The sequence below is a fragment of the Hylobates moloch genome, unplaced genomic scaffold, assembly GCF_009828535.3.
Source record: "Hylobates moloch isolate HMO894 unplaced genomic scaffold, HMol_V3 SCAFFOLD_145, whole genome shotgun sequence".
Lineage (NCBI taxonomy): Eukaryota > Metazoa > Chordata > Mammalia > Primates > Hylobatidae > Hylobates > Hylobates moloch.
The window spans coordinates 14,653-33,731 of record NW_026652420.1 but is presented as its reverse complement, the minus strand read 5'-3'; the positions used below and the strand labels follow the sequence as shown (position 1 = coordinate 33,731).

Here is a 19,079-nt window from a genome sequence, read left to right as displayed (position 1 = left end):
TGGGAATGGGTCGGAATAACTCAAGGCCTGAGGCTACCCTCGAGGTCATAAAACTCAGGAATTGCAAGAGCAGGGGAGATGGTCCCACTACAATGATCAGTCATTGTTCCCTACTGTCCCCCAGCATCCCCTTGTCCCACCTGGCACCCTCAGGTTGGAAGAAAGAAATCACAATTTACAAATTCTTCTTTATTGCAGACAGTTCAGGCACAGGTACATGGAAGAAGCTGTATTGCAGATTTTACACAAGGTGGTTTGAGGCAGCAGGCACCTACCTCTTCCCCACCCCCACTTCTCCAAATACGCATCAGCCTAGAGATCATTCCCACTGAAATCTGAGCATGCTGTCCTCTCAAACAGCACACCATCCAGCCCTGTGCCCAATGTCACCAGGCAATCTATGGGATCTGAGGAGGTCCTTAGCCTCCACCCGTAGTGGGACGGGGGAAAGGTATCCTTTTACACGTCAGATTTAGCTGTGGTGTCTTTACCAATCCTAAAACCCTTAACAGGGCACTGACCCAAATCTTGGGTTTGGTTCTAGCCTATGGTTGCTACGTTGCCACTAGGTTTATACTATCCAGAAGTCTGTGGGACGAGGGGCTAGATTTGTACTGGGCAAGGCGTTTGTCCCCAAAATGGAGAAGCAGAAACTGTCCTAATAGCTAAGACTCCCTGGAATTTGAAGATAGCATGAAGTCCGTATGCTAAGGAAGGAAGTAGAGAGAGGCCTGGCAATGTCCTGCAGCAGTTTGAGGGGTGAGGACTCCTAAAGCATGAGTCCCTCACAGACTGCCTCCTTCCACAGCTCCTGACCTATACTCCAACCCAACTGGGCCTGGCTCTGTGGGCAGTGAAGGCTGGCTCTTCGGGTTACCTGCCTTTGGGTAATGATATCCAAAGCAGATGGGACAGGAGCTGAGCTGCCCTCTGCCTGGCTTGGTGTATGTGGGGCATCCTGGATATGATCCTGATCCTTCTGGGGATAGGGCAGGCCCTTCCCTTGACACTGCTGACAACTCAGCCCAGAGGGCCTGAACGTGATGGGCCATTTTGCCAAGGCCTCTCCAGCTTCAACAGGATTCAGTATCATCTCTCCTGCTACTAGGGCCCTGAACCTACCCAGAGCAGAAGTCACAGGAGGTATCAGAACTGACTGCACAGGCTTCAATGAGAGAAGCTTCAGGCCAGACCTGAGCTCTTCCTGCCTGCTTTTCAAAGACCAGTCGCCCTGCGGAGTGGGAGAGAACTGCCCTACAAGGCTTCTCAGAGGCTAGCTGGGAGTGCTGCTTCAGCAGTTTCTCCCTGCAACAGGTATTCAGAGTTAGGGCAGAAGTGGGAGGGTGAGACATGAGAGAGACAATGGGTCCGGGTAGCTTCTGATGCCCAGCCAACTAGTAAACTAATTAAAACAATTTAAACTGTTAAGAAAATTTTTGTGGTTTTATTGTATCATGAGGCATTGAAACATCTGAACAAATCAATGTCTGGGCGGTGAGGCAGCTGCTTTCTCCTTCACTTCTTTGGGTTACTAGAGCAACTTGTCAGTAGATTAAAAAAAAAAAAAAAAAAAGGACAACCTTTTGCATTACTTAAGTCTTTCCAAGGCATGCGCTGGTACAACACAAACTTCTCCCGTCAGATGCAACTAGTCTAGCGTCCAAACATCATGCACAAAACCTCGGTGGCAGCAGCGCACTGCGCCCACTCCCACCGTGGCCCTGCTCATTTGTGCATGATATTTGGAGCATCTGGAGGAGTGGGAATAGTATTGGGAAGAGGAGGGAGGAGGAAACAGCGTGAGTGCCTAGCTGAGAGGAGGTCAGCCAAAGTTGTGCAGGGCGAGCCTGAACATGTCATTGGTGCAAACCCAAGCATCGTTGATGTTCTTTAATAGGAACATCTGGTGGAACCCCATGATGGGGTCTTCATCCGCCTGTGAGAAGAGAAAAGAGGATTCAGTAAGGGGATCAAGAAACAGGAAGGGAATTCAGTGGTAAGAGAACAGGGCAAAAAAATGTGGACTTTAGGATCAGGCCCTACTGTCCTGAACTCAAATCCCAGTATAGCCAAGGGGTACTTGTGAATGTGAATTGATGTAATGTATGAAACAATGCCCTGGGCACATGTAGGCCAACAATCAGCCACGCCTACTGCTGTGTGTGCTTAAACTGCACAATAATTCACCCTTAGCTATAGCAAAGAGCAGAGGATGTACCTGCCTCCAAGCACATATCTCCAGACACGAGTGATCACAATTTTGAAATGAATCCCACAGTATTTACCAAGTAACTTGGAGTATCAAAAAAACTGCAAACAATCTTGAAAACAGGTTCATCATCCAATGATGTTTCCTGTCATGTAATAAACAGTATTTGAGATGAAAAAAAAAGGCAAGAAACCTGCAGCCAAACTGCAGAAAACTAGGATGAGACCTAGTTGAAATTGGCGCCTAGCTAACCAGCACTGTCTCTAACATCACCTGCTTTCTGGGAATTATCGTCATCAAGGAGGCCAATCAGTTGTTTGGGAGCTCCAAATTGGAAAGAATCACCAGGAAGAACCTGAAGCCGGTGGGAAGGAGCAGTGTTTACTACCTTTGCCTGAGAAAGTGAGCAATGAGCTCCCTATAGAGACCTCCTGAATTCTGTGCCTCTTCAGGCACAGGCACTGAGCAGGACATCCTGGACAGGCAGGAGAAACTGACAGGAAAGTTCAGGCCAGAAAGCAGGTGCCTCTGCATCCACTGCAGAGGCCCAGACCACCTACACACCCACTCTGGACTCAGGAAGCCCTGTCCCAGCTAGCCTAGAGAGAAAGAGCATGTGACGGTGTTATTGTAAGACACAAGCCCAGGCCGAGGGGCAGCCAATTTGTCCTGCTATTTTTGGGAAGAAGGGTGTTTTTGTAAACAGAATCTGGCTTTATTTATTTATTTATGTAGAGACAGAGTTTCACTCTTGTTGCCCAGGCTAGAGTGCAATGGTGCAATCTCAGCTCACCGCAACCTCCGCCTCCCGGGTTCAAGTGATTCTCCTGCTGCAGCCTCCCGAGTAGATGGGATTACAGTCATGTGCCACCACGCCTGGCTCATTTTGTATTTTTAGTAGAGACAGGGTTTCTCCATGTTGGTCAGGCTAGTCTCAAACTCCTGACCTCAGGTAATCTGCCTGCCTCGGCCTCCCAAAGTGCTGGGATTACAGGCATGAGCCACCATGCCCAGCCCAGAATCTGACTTTAATATGCTGACGCACAACAGGTCCTTGGAGAGTTCTTGGGGGGTCTGAGGGACCACAGGAAGTCTGAGAATAACAGGTCTTGAGAAGGAGAAAGGAAAATGCAAAGAGAAATAGGTGGCTCATGCCTATAATCCCAGCACTTTGGGAGGCCAAGGCAGGTGGACCATCTGAGGTCAGGAGTTCAAGACCAGCCTGGCCAACATGGTGAAACCCTGTCTCTACTAAAAATACAAAAAATTAGCTGGGCATGTTGGCGGGCAGCTGTAATCCCAGCTACTTGGGAAGCTGAGGCTGGAGAATTGCTTGAACTCAGGAGGCAGAAATGTAGTGAGCTGAGATTGTGCCACTGTATTCCAGCCTAAGCAACAACAGCGAGACTCCATCTCAAAAAAAAGACAAAAAAAAAAAAAAAACAGAAATAGGAGTTCCAGGAATCTGCTTTGCTCAGCAGGTGAGGAGCCAGCAGCCAGCCTGAGGACTGGTAGCAAGGGCTGCAGTAGTGGACTGCCTCTCCGCAGCAGGCTGGCCTGTCCACCTTGACCTTAGGGCAGAGTGGGAGCCTAGTGGCTTGGCACCCCAGTCCCATCCTGCTCCTATACTTCTCCCTTTTCCAGATAAAGGCTCTAGACCAGTGTCTGCCAATAGGACTTTCTGCAGTCACAAAAATGTTCTATATGGCTAGTACAACCAAAGAAGTACGTTTTATTTAATCTTAATTAATGTAACTTAAAAATTGCCACCTGCATGTGGCTAATGGCTAGCATACTGAACTACACAGCTCTAGACAGTCACTTTGTCTGGGTGTCCCTAGATAAGCAGGTCACAACCACAGGGAAAGCAGGGGTACAAGACTCTCCTCTGCCTGCCCACCCCTCCCTACCACTGTGGCAGCACCATTACCTTAAGCTGGCCCACAACCATGCTGATGATGCAGCTATCTGGAGTGGGCTGATGGTCCTGCGCAGTGATGCTGTGCTGGATTTTCTGGAACGGAAGGCTCTGCAAGAGAGAGAGTGGGAGGTGGGAGAACCAAGGCCAGAAGGGGTGGGAAAGGAGCCACCTGCACCCTGGCTTTCATCCCTACTTACAGACAACTTCTCCACAATGGCAGCTTTCCCCTGGAACTGTTGTCCTTCCCACGTAAGGCATGATGCGTCAATCTGAAACAGGCACAGGAAACCCCAGGGTTGGGGCCTCAGAGTACAAGTATCTCTAAGGCCCTGGAAAGACTCTGAAAAGGGCCTTGATTGGAGAAGTGTGGCCACACTTCAGTTTCCCTGTCTAAAGAGGGAGACTGAGTATAGCCCCCAAACATTACACTATCAACATCTTCAATTATACCCCACTGACCCATGGGCCCAGGCTCTGAAAGACTATTTAATAAAATATACTTCCCATTTGTATTTAAGAAGTCATATGGCCTCTGATATGCATAGGCCCAGGAGGGCTATATGTGGCCTGAGCTCAGCCATCCTGCTGTGTGGTCAGTCAGTGTCAGTCCCAAAAGGTCATCAGAAATATGGCCAGGCACGGTGGCTCACGCCTGTAATCCCAGAACTTTGGGAAGCCAAGGTGGACGGATCACGAGGTCAGGACATCGGGACCAGCCTGACCAACATGGTGAAACCCCAGCTCTACTAAAAATACAAAAATTATCCAGGCATGGTGGCGCACGCTTGAAATCCCAGCTACTTAGGAGGCTGAGGCAGGAGAATTGCTCGAACCCAGGAGGCGGAGGTTTTAGTGCGCCGAAATTGCACCACTGCACTCCAGCCTGGGTGACAGAGTGAGACTCCATCTCAAAAAAAAAAAAAAAGTCATCAGAAATAACTTGGAAAAATTCCACATTCATCACCCTCCAGGGCCCAGGCTGAGTTCCACTGTGGACTTTCTAGCTAGCCTTCTGGATACCCATGGGGTCAGGGAGAGATGGAGGCTGACAGGGCCTTCCAAGGCCTAGTCTGGGACCCTCCCTACCATCAAGAAGCAAAATCTCACATGTAACCCACTTAGCTTAGTTCCACCTCAAATCTTCCCTTCTACAGCCTTCAAGGGCAGAACTCAAAAGGGCCTCTGCTACTTACTAGCTGGACATTATTTCTCTGAGTCTTAGTTTCCTAACCTTCAAAGGGGTAATGTGCTGAGTATTATGAAATAATAAATATAAATTGTTCTTTTAGGACCTTGCTAACTCTCTTCTCTGGCTCAGGCCTGCTTTAAGAGATAATGAGGCCAGGTGCAGTGGCTCACACCTGTAATCCCAGCACTTTGGGAGGCCAAGGTGGGTGGATCACTTGAAGTCAGGTGTTCCAGACCAGCCTGGCCAACATGGTAAAACCCCGTCTCTTCTAAAAATACAAAAATTAGCTAGGCATGGTGGTGCGCACCTGTAACCCCAGCTACTTGGGAGGCTGAGGCATGAGAATTGCTTGAACCTGGGAGGCGGAGGATGCAGTGAGCCAAAATCGCCTGAATGCACTCCAGTCTAGGTGACAGAGTGAGACTCCATCTCAAAAAAAAAAAAAAAAAAAAAAGAGAGAGAGAGCGATAATGAGGCACAAGTGCCAGGATCTCAGGTCAGATCACTTCAAGTTTTCAAAAACTCTATGCAGGGCATGGTAACTCACACCTGTAATCCCAGCACTTTGGGAAGCCAAGGAAGGCAGATCACCTGAGGTCAGGAGTTGGAGACCAGCCCAGCCAACATGGTGAAATGTCACCTCTACTAAAAATACATAAATTAGGCGTAGCCGGGCGTGGTGGCTCATGCCTGTAATCCCAGCACTTTGGGAAGCTGAGGCGGGTGAATCACCTGAGGTCAGGAGATCAAGACCAGCCTGGCCAACATGGTGAAACCCTATCTCTACTAAAAAATACAAAAATTAGCCGGGCATGGCGACACATGCCCGTAGTCCCAGATACTTGGGAGGCTAAGACAGAATAGCTTGAACCCAGGAGATGGACATTGCAGTGAGCCAAGATTGCACCACTGCACTCCAGCCTGGGCGACAGAGTGAGACTGCATCTCAAGAAAAAAAAAAAAAAAATTAGGCTTGGTGGTACATGCCTGTAGTCTCAGCTACTCCTGAGGCTAGGCACAAGAATCGCTTGAACCCAGGAGGCAGAAGTTGCAGTGAACTGAGATCACCCCACTGCACTCCAGCCTTGGTGACAGAGTGAGACTCTGTCTCAAAAACAAACAAACAAACAAACAAAAAAACTCTACTATGATAATGACAATCAAATATCTGTGCTGGAATTGGTCTTCCACTAATAAGATTTATTTTTTCCAAAATTTCTGAATGGACGCTGACTTTCTGGAGACAGACACAGAAGACTGTGGACAGTCAGCCCAGTCAGGCTCTGAGACTGTGCCTGGATTATTCCTATCACCCCCATCCTGGGCTCACCTGCCTGATCAATCACATTTTTGTGACTGACTCTCAGGCAGAGTCAAGTACAATTAGTTCTTGGTGTATATGAACATCATTAAAAGAGCAGCAAACGCCGGGCGTGGTGGCTCACACCTGTAATCCCAGCACTTTGGGAGGCCAAGGTGGGTGGATCACGAGGTCAGGAGTTTGAGACCAGCCTGGCCAACATGGTGAAACCCCATCTCTACTAAAAACACAAAAAATTAACTGGCCATGGTGGCAGGCGCCTGTAATCCCAACTACTCGGGAGGCTGAGGCAGGAGAATCACTTGAACCCAGGAGGCGGAGGCTGCAGTGAGCTGAGATCGAGCTATTGCACTCCAGCCTGGCGAAAGAGCAAGACTCCATCTCCAAAAAAAAAAAGAAACAGCAGCCAGCAATGCCTGCATAGAAGGGTTTATGAAATGACCTATCAGCCTCCCTGGGCTAACCTCATTTGTTTCCCATGAGCATTCAGGAGCTTTGGATCCAAAAGGAAGCTGGACCCCAGGCCTCCAGGAGAGCTCAGCTTTGCACTGAGGATGCTCATGGCTGCTGCCTCCAGAGGGCACCATGAGCCCTAACCTCTGCCTGTCGCTGCCCAATCCAAAACCATGTTCCATGACAAGTGCTGGCCACATGGAATGGCAAGCCCAGAACACCCTGCCCAGAATAGCAGGATTCTCACTCTTGTGGGAGTTGACAAAAGGAAAAGTATAGAACAGGTAATTACTTGGGCCAAGCCTCAGACCCCTGTCCCATGGACAAAAGCTCAGATACAGAAGTGTAGCCAGTCCAGATAGGGCTACCAGAACTTGTGAACTGGACACACTGGCCCAACATCCAAATTGATCCCCTGGGGTCCTATTCTGGCCCTAGAGCTGGAAACTTACGTAAATTGCGCCTAGTTGGGTTCTATCATTATCAAATAACTGGTAGTAATGTTGAATGAAGCTGGATCCAATCTGCTCCCAAATTGGCTTGTCTCCCATTCTGGAGCGTCACCCGGCCTCACGGAGACCTGCAAGACCAATGAGACCAGGAGGGAAGCATTGGTACCACGAGAGTAGGTGACTGGCCACTGACCCCCACCCCTCACTGGCCTTCCTGGAGTCCTTTGCTGTTGCTGACATCTGTTCTCTCAGAGAACACGGACAGGCCCTGGGGAACTGGCAGGAGACCCCTCCCAAGCCAGACCAGTGCTGGGAGCCCAGAGGTAGACCAGACCCAGCCTTTCCTTTGAGTTCTTGGTTGATGAGACACATAGATGATCGGGTCATGGAGCACACAGGAGGGGTGCTGAGGGTGGATCTACAACAAAGAAAGGTCAAGGCAGGCCCTTGAAAGCCCAGCAAGGGGAGGGGCCTTATGGAAGGAGTTAAGCACTCCTCCAGTCTCTTTCCATGTAATCCTCTCAACAACCTGCAAGGTCAGAGTTATTGCTATTCTTCCCACTTTACGGCCAAGAACTGATACCTGTGTGTGTGTGTGTGTGTGTACTATTTTGTACTACAGCCCTCAGGCCCCCAACACTGTCCCAGGGCTACGCTGACAGATGGAAGACCCAGTGAGGACGGGGGGAGATTCTCAAGGCCCCTCCTTTTTTTTTTTTGAGACAGAGTTTCACTCTTGTTGCCCAGGCTGGAGTGCAATGGCGTCATCTTGGCTCACTGCAACCTCCGCTCCCCGGGCTCAAGTGATTCTCTTGCCTCAGACTCCGGAGTAGCTGGGATTACAGGCGCCCGCCAACACACCCAGCTAATTTGTATTTTTAGTAGAAATGGGATTCACCACGTTGGCCAGGCTGGTCTCGAACTCCAGACTGCAGGTGATCCACCCGCCTTGGCCTCCCAAAGTTCTGGGGTTACAGGCGTGAGCCACTGTGCCCAGCCAAGGCCCCTCTTCTCCCAAAAACAGCAAGTGATCCCTTAGTCTCATGGGGGTAGTTTACTTCCCCGAGGCCAGGTGATATGACCTGGCCCTTTCTAGGATATTTCTTCATTGATGGGAGTGACTCCTACTCACTTCAGAGCTGGGGACGTGAGTTCAAGGATCAGAGGGAAAGCTGAGGATTGTGTGAAGCAGGGATGGAGGCTGTGAAGGGAAACGTGTCATCGCTTCATATCCTCTCATGCCAGCATTGCTTTTACCCTAAGGAGCTGTCTCTCTTGGGTCTCTGAGAGGGAGGGGAAGCCCCCTCCCAACTAGAGACCATAGCTGTAAGGATACTGGATGGAAAACCCAAGCCCCAGATGGGAGAGCCGCTTGGGCTTTGCTAGGCCCCTTCCAAGTAGGGAAGCCCACATCTTGCTGCAGATCCCCTGACTGCAGACCCATGTGTTGTTCTGTGGATGGCCCCAGCTGTAGAGGAGCCCACCCCCTCTGTCCTGATAATAGGACTCTGAACCAAAACAGTGAGGAGGTGGGTTCCACCCCAGCAGACAAGCATTCACAATGGTGGGATCTGATGCAAGTCACTGCCGTTCTTAGGGCCTCAGCCTCCTCCACTGTAAGATGGGGATGGCAACCTGACAGTGCTGGTGGTTGTGAAGCTTCTCTAAGGGAACATGATAAAGCCCTCAGCTCAACATGGTAAGTGCTAGCTCACTCCAGTCCCTGTGACCTCGCCCAAAGCCAGAGGAGCCAGCGGGGAGGAATCGTGTAGGGAAAGAGTGACAACGCAGCCAATCCTCCACTCTGTGACCAAGACTCAAGCCAATGAGGGATGAGGAAGCTAAGCCAGCTTTATTTTAGGTCCCCTAGGAGGTAGTGGCACTAAAAATAGTAGCTCAGTGCTGGGATGACTAAGAAATGTCCAGGAAAATCTAAAGCAAGCAGGGGAGAAAGCTTGGATCCAGTCATGCCTGCCACACAGGAACACAAGGTGTGTCCTAGTTCACACTCTGCCAAGAAAAAAATCAACAAGTGGGGGAAGCACAGGACCATCATCTAGTCTTCGCTGTGGTCTTGGTCACATTTCCAAGGGGTCAGACGCTGGCTGTACTCACACACAAACTTAGAGGACCTAAGGCAGAGCACAGCTCCCGCCTCTGGCATTTCTGCCCCGTCCACCCTGGTACTTGCTATGCTTAGTCACTCAATGTGCCCTGACCCTGCTGCAGCTTCCAAGATACCATACCCAGTGCCTAAGAGATCTGAGGGTAGGGGAAAAGCTGGAGGAATGGATAAGGGCCATGTCTCCTTCTACCCTTGGCTCACAGCAAAGTTGGGCAGTCCTCAGAAAGGGTATGCCAACCAGAAGAAACAGCCCTAGCAAATGTCTCGGGGCATGAAAAGGGTCTCGCTCTGTCCCCCGGTCAGGGTACAGTGATGCCATCTCATTTCCCTGTAGCCTCAACCTCCAGGACTCAAGCAATCCTCCCACTTCATCCTCCCAAGAAGCTGAGACTCCAGGCAAGCACCACCAAGTCTGGCTGCTTTTTCTGTTTTCTGTAGAGACCGGGCTTCACCATATTGCTCAGGCTGGTCTCAAACTCCAGAGCTCAAGTGATCCGCCCAGCTTGGCCTCCCAAAGTGCTGGTATTACAGGCGTGCACCACCATGCCCGGTCCGTGATAACTTTCTGATACAAAAACTCCTTGACTGAAGTAGTGGTAGAAGGAAATGGGGTGGAGGGATAAAGGAAGACAAAGACCCTTTGGCCTGGTAGGGCAGAGAAGAGTGGGGAAGAGTAAGCTCTGAGGAATAGGACAGATCAGGGGCTCCCAGAAAATGAGAAGGAACCTTCAAAACTACGTGGATTGCGGCTTGCTTCACCGTCTTGTGTTTATTTCCACGTAGTGATCACAATAGCCACATAGTCAGAATCCACTGTCATCCAGTGATGTCGCTGGGTCTTGCCCTAAGCTCATCTGGTACATCAGTGCTGACACTGGGTCCTCTGGTCAAGGCCCGTCTCTTTTTTCTGCTAACTCTGCATCCCTGAGCTCTAAACCACAAAGCTGACCATGCTCCTCCCCTACAACACTCTTGCTTTTGGCTTAAAGGCCAAACTCCCTAAGCTCCACAGGTGGCCACCCACTCTCATCCCCATCTCCCTAGCCATTCCCTCCTACCTCGATCCAGCTACATACAGACACAACAGAACCTACTGAGAGCCTGCTCACCGTGTTTTGTACACAGGAAAGTCCCCTTCTGCGATCCCCACCCTTCCAACGGGAGGCAACACTCTTGAGTCCAAAAAAAGAAGCAAGAGTGCAGAGCCCCCATCCTATCCCCATGCAGCATGAGGGAGGGGTCCAGGCCAGGCTGGAAGATGTTCCCCAGAATAGCCAGCAAGCTCTGATCTTGTTTCTAACACATTTACTGTGCAAGTAACAGGCTGCAAAGAAACAAAAAAGCCTGGGCTCAGAGGCAGCCTCACATTAGACTGGGGACTGACCACCATGACAGCTTCTCCTACAGCTCTTGTGTGAGGGCCGCTGACCACACCATCTCCTGCTTCACCCCAACAGTCCGCAGGCTGACTGAGGCCAGGCTCCTTGAGGAGCAGAAAAGACTCTGATGACCTCTCACCTACTGAACACCAGCCTTCACTGACCCTTAGGTCTCTGTGAGTGCAAAGACTCTCTAAGAATGTCTCAGAAACTGTGGCCCTCTCCCAACACATCTGCACAGAGGTAGACATGCCCCAGCCTTGTGAATAATTTTCAGCTGTTCAGCCATAGATCCCAGGTTAAAACTTCTGACCCAGGAGATCCCGTTAGACAACAGAAAAACTCCATTTTTATCTTCCAATTTTAAGTGTTTCCAAGAACAAAACTCAAAATAACAGTGTCTGGCTGTGAACACTTCATTTTCACTAATGCATATTAGGCACAGAAATGTGCAAAGAGCTTATGTGCACTTGTTTGCAACCACACCCTGTGAGTCAACGCCCTTGTTAGAGATGACCAAAAGGAGATTCAGGGAGGTTAGCCAACTCCAACTTGCTCTAGGTCAGCAGCTGATAGGTGGTGGAATTGGACTGACCAGATTTGGAGGCCTCTCCAGAGTCAGGACTCCTAGTGACAACTTGGGCCTGCAGACAAAAACAGACTACATCAGTGAGAGCACTCCTCTGAGCCTGGCTCTCTCATAAAGGGGCAAGGCAGTCCTGAACCAGGGCTTCCACCTCCAAACAAAGGCCTCATCAAACCCAGAGTCCAAACAACAGGAGGTTTCATGGAGGATAACGTCAGCTTTCTCAAACCTTCGAAGTCACAACCCTGTTCTACCATCTCAGCAAAGCAGACAGAGCAGAGATCCTAGCCTGAGGCAGGAGAGTGATCGGGAAGACGATGTCACTCCTTCCAGACTGGCACACAGAAAGATTCTCATGTGTCTGCTGAAGCCCACAGGGAATGCCAGCAGATTTGCATGGCCTGCAGTGAGGGCCCCAAAATCGGTACCAGTCGTGGCTATCCTCCACACATGCTATCACAGAGGCCAAAAACACAGCCCTGAAGCACAGCCTGGAAAGGACTCCTCCCACAGGGAAACTGATAGCCAACATGGCTTAAACCCCTCAGGCCCAGGGCTGGGCATGGTAGCTCACATATGTAATCTCAGCACTTTGGGAGGCCCAAGCAGGAGGATCACTTGAGTCCAGGAGTTCCAGACCGGCCTCAGCAACAAAGCCCCATATCTACAAAAAATTTTAAAAATTAGCCGGGCATGGTGGTTCACTCCTGTAGTCTCAGCTACTGGGGAGGCTGAGGTGGGAGGATCACCTGAGCCTGGGACGTCCAGGCTACAGTGAGCTGTGAACTTACCACTGCAATCCACCCTGAGTGACAGTGCAAGACTCTGCCTCAGAACAAACAAAAAGGCTGGGCATGGTGGCTCACACCTGTAATTCCAGCACTTTGGGAGGCGAGGTGGGCGGACCATGAGGTCAGGAGATCAAGACCATCCTGGCTAACATGGTGAAACCCCGTCTCTACTAAAAATACAAAAAATTAGCTGGGCGTGGTGGTGGACACCTGTAGTCCCAGCTACTCGGGAGGCTGAGGCAGGAGAATGACGTGAACCCAGGAGGCGGAGATTGCAGTGAGTGGAGATTGCGCCACTGCACTCCAGCCTCGGCAACAGAGCCAGACTCCATCTCAAAAACTAACAAACAAAAAAAAAACAAAAAAAAACCCAATAAATTAGCTGGCCGCGGTGGTGTACACCTGTAATCCTAGCTACCCCGGAGGCTGAGGCAGAATTGCTTGAACCCGGGAGGTGGAGGCTGCAGTGAGCTGAGAACGCCCCACTGCATTCCAGCCTGGGTGACAGAGCGAGGCTCCATCTCAGGAAAAAAAAAAAAAAAAAAAAAAGGCTGGTGCAGTAGCTCACGCCTATAATCTCAACATTTTGGGAGGCTAAGGCGGGTGGATCACCTGAGGTCAGGAGTTCCAGACCAGCCTGGGCAACATGGTGAAACCCCATCTCTACTAAAAATACAAAAATCAGGCCAGGCGCGGTGGCTCACGCCTGTAATCCCAGCACTTTGGGAGGCCAAGGTGGGCGGATCACCTGAGGTAGAGAGTTCCAGACAAGCCTGGCCAACATAGGGAAACCCCATCTCTACTAAAAATACAAAAAATTAGCTGGGCGCGGTGGCAGCTAATTTTTCCCTGTAATCCCAGCTACTCGGGAGGCTGAGGCAGGAGAATCGCTTGAACCCGGGAGGCAGAGGTTGTGGTGAACCGAGATTGTGTCATTGCACTCCAGCCTGGGCAACAAAAGCAAAATTCCATCTCAAAAAAAAAAAAAAAAAAAAATCATCAGCTGGGTGTGGTGGCATGCACCTGTAATCCCGGCTACTTGGGAGGCTAAGGCAGGAGAACTGCTTGAACCCAAGAGGTGGAGGTTGCAGTGTGCCGAGAACACCCCACTGCACTGCAGCCTGGGCAACAGAGTGAGACTCCATCTCAACAAACAAAAACCCTTGCAGCCAGAGTGTAAAAAGTGTCTTGCGGGTGCGGTGGCTCACACTTGTAATCATGACTGTAATCCCTCGGACACTTTGGGAGTCCAAGGCAGGAGGACTGCTTAAGCCCAGCAGTTCAAGACCAGCCTAGACAACATGGTGAGACCTCATGTCTACAGGAAAAAAAAAAAAAAAAAAAAGCTGCGCATAGTGGAATATGCCTGTAGCCCCAGTTACTCGGGAGGCTGAGGTGGGAGGATGGCTTGAGCGAGGGAGGTCCAGACTGGGCAACACAGTGAGACCTTGTCTCAAAAAAAAAAAAGTGTCCTGAAGGCAGAGCAACAGCTACCAGACAGGAAGACACTGCTGGATGTCAGTCCTTCAGGAAGTCCCCCAGTGATTTTATGGTCTGAGGAGGGGTGCCACTATGTATTCTGTCCCATGGCACCTGTAACAAAGTCTCAACCACTTATCCTGTCCTAGGTGACCTGACCCTCCTGGCTGTCCAACCTCATCTCTTGCCACTCCCTCCCCTCCTCTACAGTTGCACCAGGCACTTTCCTCTATCTGGAACATGCTAAGTCTGTTCTCATCGCAGGGCTTTGCAACTGCTGCTCCTTCTATCTGGACCACTCTACTTCCTAGATCTTCGTGTGTCACATATGTGCCAGCTCGAATGTCACCTCCTCATTCACACCTTCCCTGATCACTCGGTCTAAAGTAGCTATCTAGTGGCCAGGTACAGTGGCTCACGCCTGTAATCCCAGCACTTTGGGAGGCTGAGTGGGCAGATCACTTGAGGTCAGGAGTTCGAGACCAGCCTGGCCAACATGGCGAAACCCCGTCTCTACTAAAAATACAAAAATTAGCCAGAAATGGTGGCATGCGCCTATAGTTCCAGCTACTCGGGAGGCTGAGGTGGTAGAATCACTTGAACCAGGGAGGCGAAGATTGTAGTGAGCCGAGATCATGCCACCGCACTACAGCCTGGGCGAGAGTGAGATTCGGTCTCAATTAAAATAAATAAATAAATAATAAAGTAGCTGTCTAGTTACCCATTTTGCCTCCTGTATTGTTTTCTTAGCACTTATCACTGCATGACATTGTCACATTTTGGTATTTGTTTACAGTCTATCTCCCTGACAAAGCACCCCTAGTCATCCCTGTTCCCATGGTACCTGGCCCAGCCCTCAATAACTATTTGTCCACTAAGTGCATGAGTGTGTCAGAGCCTGGGCTGAGAGGCCAGCCCTTCTTCTCTGGAGGAGGAGTGAGTTCTGGGCAAACTCCACTGAAGTGGCCTACTGACCCACTTCCCCTCCACCCACACCTTCTGTCCAAGCTGTGAGGAAACAATTATTTGTTGTCCACCCAGCTATCTGTCTATGGCATGTGGCAATTGGGGCTTGGCCCCAATACTCTCTCATTCCCAAGGTCCTAGTGAGAGACAGCTGTGGCTGAACAGCAGGCACAGCCACACCCTCAAAGACCTGGCCTCTAGCCTGCTCCACTTCTCCCTTGTTATGTGACCCTTTGACTCTGTCCCATCATTAGTAATTGTAGGATGTTAGGAGGTAATGAATGGGGTATGGAGCAGGACCCAGCTGTAAGGAGTTAGTATGGGTTCCTAGGTGAATGAATACTAGGTCAACAGCTAGGAAGAAGGTAGGTATCTCGCCCACACCATGGAGTAGGCCTAGAACCAGGAATGGAACCTGCCTGGCCCGCCACTCCCTTGCCTGAAGGATGGAGTGAAATCAGCCCAGATGGCTGGCCAGGACAGAATCCTTTCCTGGGGCTGTCACCTGAGGTCTAGGTGCTCACAGCACCCTAAGGGCCCCTTCCTCCTCTTCTGCCTGCAGGGAGGGTTCTAGAGCCACTGGGCTTCCCTGACTGGCCCAGCTGAATCCTGAGACCTGCATTCTGGTCTCTGCTCTGCACTTACTCCCTATGTAACCTCCCTTTCCCCAGTGACTCAAAAGACCTCTGGGGCCCCATTCCTTCTACACAGCTCCCATCCGTGAACTGAGCCTCAGGGCATGAACTTGATGGTCAGGTAAACATGGACTTGGCTCCCCTAATGGGGCTTGAGACCCCTAAGTGACCACTCCTGTGGCCTGGCCAACACTGTTGTGACACGCTGAGACTGAGAAGAGCAGGGAATAAAGGGATGACCATGGCATCCACAGGGTGGTGGAGGGAACACCTGCTGTGAGTCAAACACTTCTGTGTTCTCTCACTTGAGTCTCACAACAAGCCCTGTGAAGCTGGTATGATTATCTTCACTTTATAGACAAGGAAACAAAGACTCCAAGAAGTTAAGAAAGAATTTAAGACCACAAAAGGCCACTGGCATAGCCAGCATTAGAATGTCCACAAAACTGGCCGAGATGGGGCTGGGCACAGTGGCTCACGCCTGTAAATCCAGCACTTTGGGAGGCCAAGGCAAGTGGATCACCTAAGGTCAGGAGTTTGAGACCAGCCTGGCCAACATGATGAAACCTCATCCCTATTAAAAATACAAAAAATTGGCCATGTGTGGTGGCAGGTGCCTGTAATCCCCGAGGCAGGATAATTGCTGGAACCCAGGAGGCAGAGGTTGCAGTGAGCCAGGATCACACCACTGCACTCCAGCCCGGGCAACGAGAGCGAAACTCCGACTCACAACGGAAAAAAAAAAAACAAAAAAAAACTGGGCCGGGCATGGTGGCTAACGCCTGTAATCCCAGCACTTTGGGAGGCCGAGGCAGGTGGATCACGAAGTCAGGAGTTCAAGACCAGCCTGGCCAAGATGGTGAAACCCTGTCTCTATTAGAAGTATAAAAATTCGCCAGGCATGGTGGTGGGTGCCTGTAATCCCAGCTACTCAGGAGGCTGAGGCAGAGAATTGCTTGAACCTGGGAGGTGGAGGTTGCAGTGAGCTGAGATCACACCACAGCACTCCAGCCTAGGCGACAGATCGAGACTGTCTCAAAAAAAAAAAAACAAACAAAAAAACAAAAAAAACTGGCTGAGATGCAAACAGCTGAGAGCCAATGTGGAGTAGCAGAAAGCACCTAAGTGACAAAATCAGGTGGCACAAGAACATGTCCATACACCTGTCTACCTTCTTCAGGGACATCCAGATTGGCCACATCGTAACAGTGGGTGAGTGCCGGTCCCTGAGCAAGACAGTGAGCTTCAACATGCTCAAGGTCACCAAGGCCACTGGCACCAAGAAGCAGTTCCAGAAGTTCTGAGGCTGGACATCTGCCCACTCCCCACAATGAAATAAAGTTATTCTCATTTCCCCCATCCCACCCCCAAAAAAATCGGGTGGCAAGGAATGCAGCCCAGGCCTTGTCTTCCCCTATGAAATCAGCAAGCTCCATGAGCCTCAGAATGGACGAACCTGAGCACCTACTCAGCAGGTCAAAGCAGCTTTACACCTTAGGACAACTAAGAATTTGCATTCTCCTAGTCCTGAAACCAGCTGCAAGTGGAACCAGTATCTCCACACAGAGCTCCTTCCTGGGGCAGCAAGCTTTCCAGTTTCTGCCCTTGGGAGACCCACTGGCTCTGATGGAATCATTCGAGGCTTTAAGAAACAAACATTCCAAAATTCCCCCAGTTTACTGAGGACACTCCAGCCTAGGCGACAGAGGGCAAACAGCCCTCAGTTCCCAGGTACCCCAGAAACCCCTCTTTCATGAGGGTTCCCCATCCCCATAGCAGCCCTGTCTCCAGCCTGGGGGCTTAGGGAGCTGGCACACAGCAGGTACAGCAACAAATGAGTAACGCCAAAGACAGTGAAAAGAAGTTCTTAGCCACTGGTCAGCCAGCAGCAGGAGCTCTGTGGCCCCTAGGCAGGCTACCCTGGGCCTCGTGTCCCTCTCCCTTGGCCACTAAGACACGCTCCCAGCCAAACCCAGACCCAAGCAAAGCATTCTGCCCAGGAGGGCACACTCCAGCTGACAGGGTGAGGAAAAAGAGAGTGAATAATATCACATGGCCTAAGTCACTCCAAGGATAATCCATACGTTGCTGGCTCCCAGAGGGAGGGACTCAAGAATTCCTGCCATATATGATCAAAGGAAGAGAGAATCACAGAATCTCAAAGCCAGGAAAGGGATAGCCAACTCAAACTGAACTGCAAACACACAAACATCATTCTCAAATGCCTTATCAAAACATTAATTAAAAAAAAAAAAAAAACCCAGCACCCAGCACAAGGTTCGGCTCAACCTCAGCTTACAGAAATCCTGCCCAACTTTTTTTTTTTTTAAAGACAGAGATCTCCCTTTGTTGCCCAGGCTGGAGTGCAGTGGCGCAATCTTGGCTCACCGCAACCTCCGCCTCCCAGATTCAAGCAATTCTCTTGCCTCCCGTGTAGCTGGGATTACAGGTACCTGCCACCATGCCCGGCTAATTTTTTGGAATCTTAGTAGAGACAGGGTTTTGCCATATTGGCCAGGTTGGTCTCAAACTCCTGACCTCAGATGATCCACCCACCTTGGCCTCCCAAAGTGCTGGGATTACAGGTGTGAGCCTCCGTGCCCAGCCAAGAAATCATGCCCAACTTTCAATGTCTATTTTATGGAAAACTTTCTGGATTCACTCCCCTTGCCCCAAAAGGACTATTCCTCTGTCCTGGAGGCCTGAACGAAAATGGTCTGAATTGGATTCTAAAACAAGCACTATTGTTATTTCCAAAGTCCCTGCTGTCTCCTGTTTCCCTCTGTAAGCCCCCAGGCAAGGGCCATCTGCTGAAGGAACATCCAAGGAGCCTCCCTGACCAGGTCTGCTGAACCTCCCCGCTCTGTGGAGAATTCCTGTCTGGCGCCTCGGAAGATGACGATGGGTACCACCACAGGAACAACTATTGGGCACTTAAAGTGACCATAAGAGGGTCTCAGTGAAAGGAGCAGAAGCCACAAACCCATGCTCCAGGCAGGGGACTAGAAGGCCTCGCACAGTCCAGGCACTCAGTGGCTCATGCCTGTAATCCCAGCATTCTGGGAGGCTGAGGGGGGCAGACCAAGAGTTCAAGAGATCAAAATTATCCTAGCCAACATGGTGAAACCCCATCTTTACTAAAAATACAAAATTTAGCTGGGCGTGGTGGCACATGCCTGTAGTCCCAGCTACTCGAGAGGCTGAGGCAGGAGAATCGCTTGAACCCGGAAGGCGGAGGCTGCAGTGAGCTGAGATCGTGCCACTGCACTCTAGCCTAGGTGACAGAGCGAGACTCCATCTCAAAAAGAAGGCCACGCCGGATCACGAGGTCAGGAGATCGAGACCACGGTGAAACCCCGTCTCTACTAAAAATACAAAAAATTAGCCGGGCGTGGTGGCGGGCGCCTGTAGTCCCAGCTACTCAGAGAGGCTGAGGCAGGAGAATGGCATGAACCCAGGAGGCGGAGTTTGCAGTGAGCCAAGATCGCGCCACTGCACTCCAGCCTGGGTGACAGAGCGAGACTCCGTCTCAAAAAATAATAATAATAAAATAAAAAGAAAGAAAGAAAGAAA

General features: G+C 50.5%; 1 protein-coding gene across 2 annotated transcripts in view; it reads right to left on the bottom strand.

Annotated features, from left to right (window-relative positions):
• Positions 1-1,422: 1,422 nt before the first annotated feature.
• Positions 1,423-19,079, bottom strand: part of LOC116464044 (nuclear transport factor 2) — a 24,350-nt gene continuing 6,693 nt past the window's right edge. For both annotated transcript variants that reach the window (XM_032147309.2, XM_032147310.2), the window contains exons 2-5: positions 7,546-7,673; positions 4,328-4,399; positions 4,140-4,238; positions 1,423-1,936 (exon numbers count right to left, since the gene is read on the bottom strand). In XM_032147309.2, the coding sequence (XP_032003200.1) occupies positions 1,823-1,936; positions 4,140-4,238; positions 4,328-4,399; positions 7,546-7,644 (384 nt within the window). In that variant the 5' untranslated portion in view covers positions 7,645-7,673 and the 3' untranslated portion in view covers positions 1,423-1,822. The remainder of the gene's footprint in view (positions 1,937-4,139; positions 4,239-4,327; positions 4,400-7,545; positions 7,674-19,079) is intronic.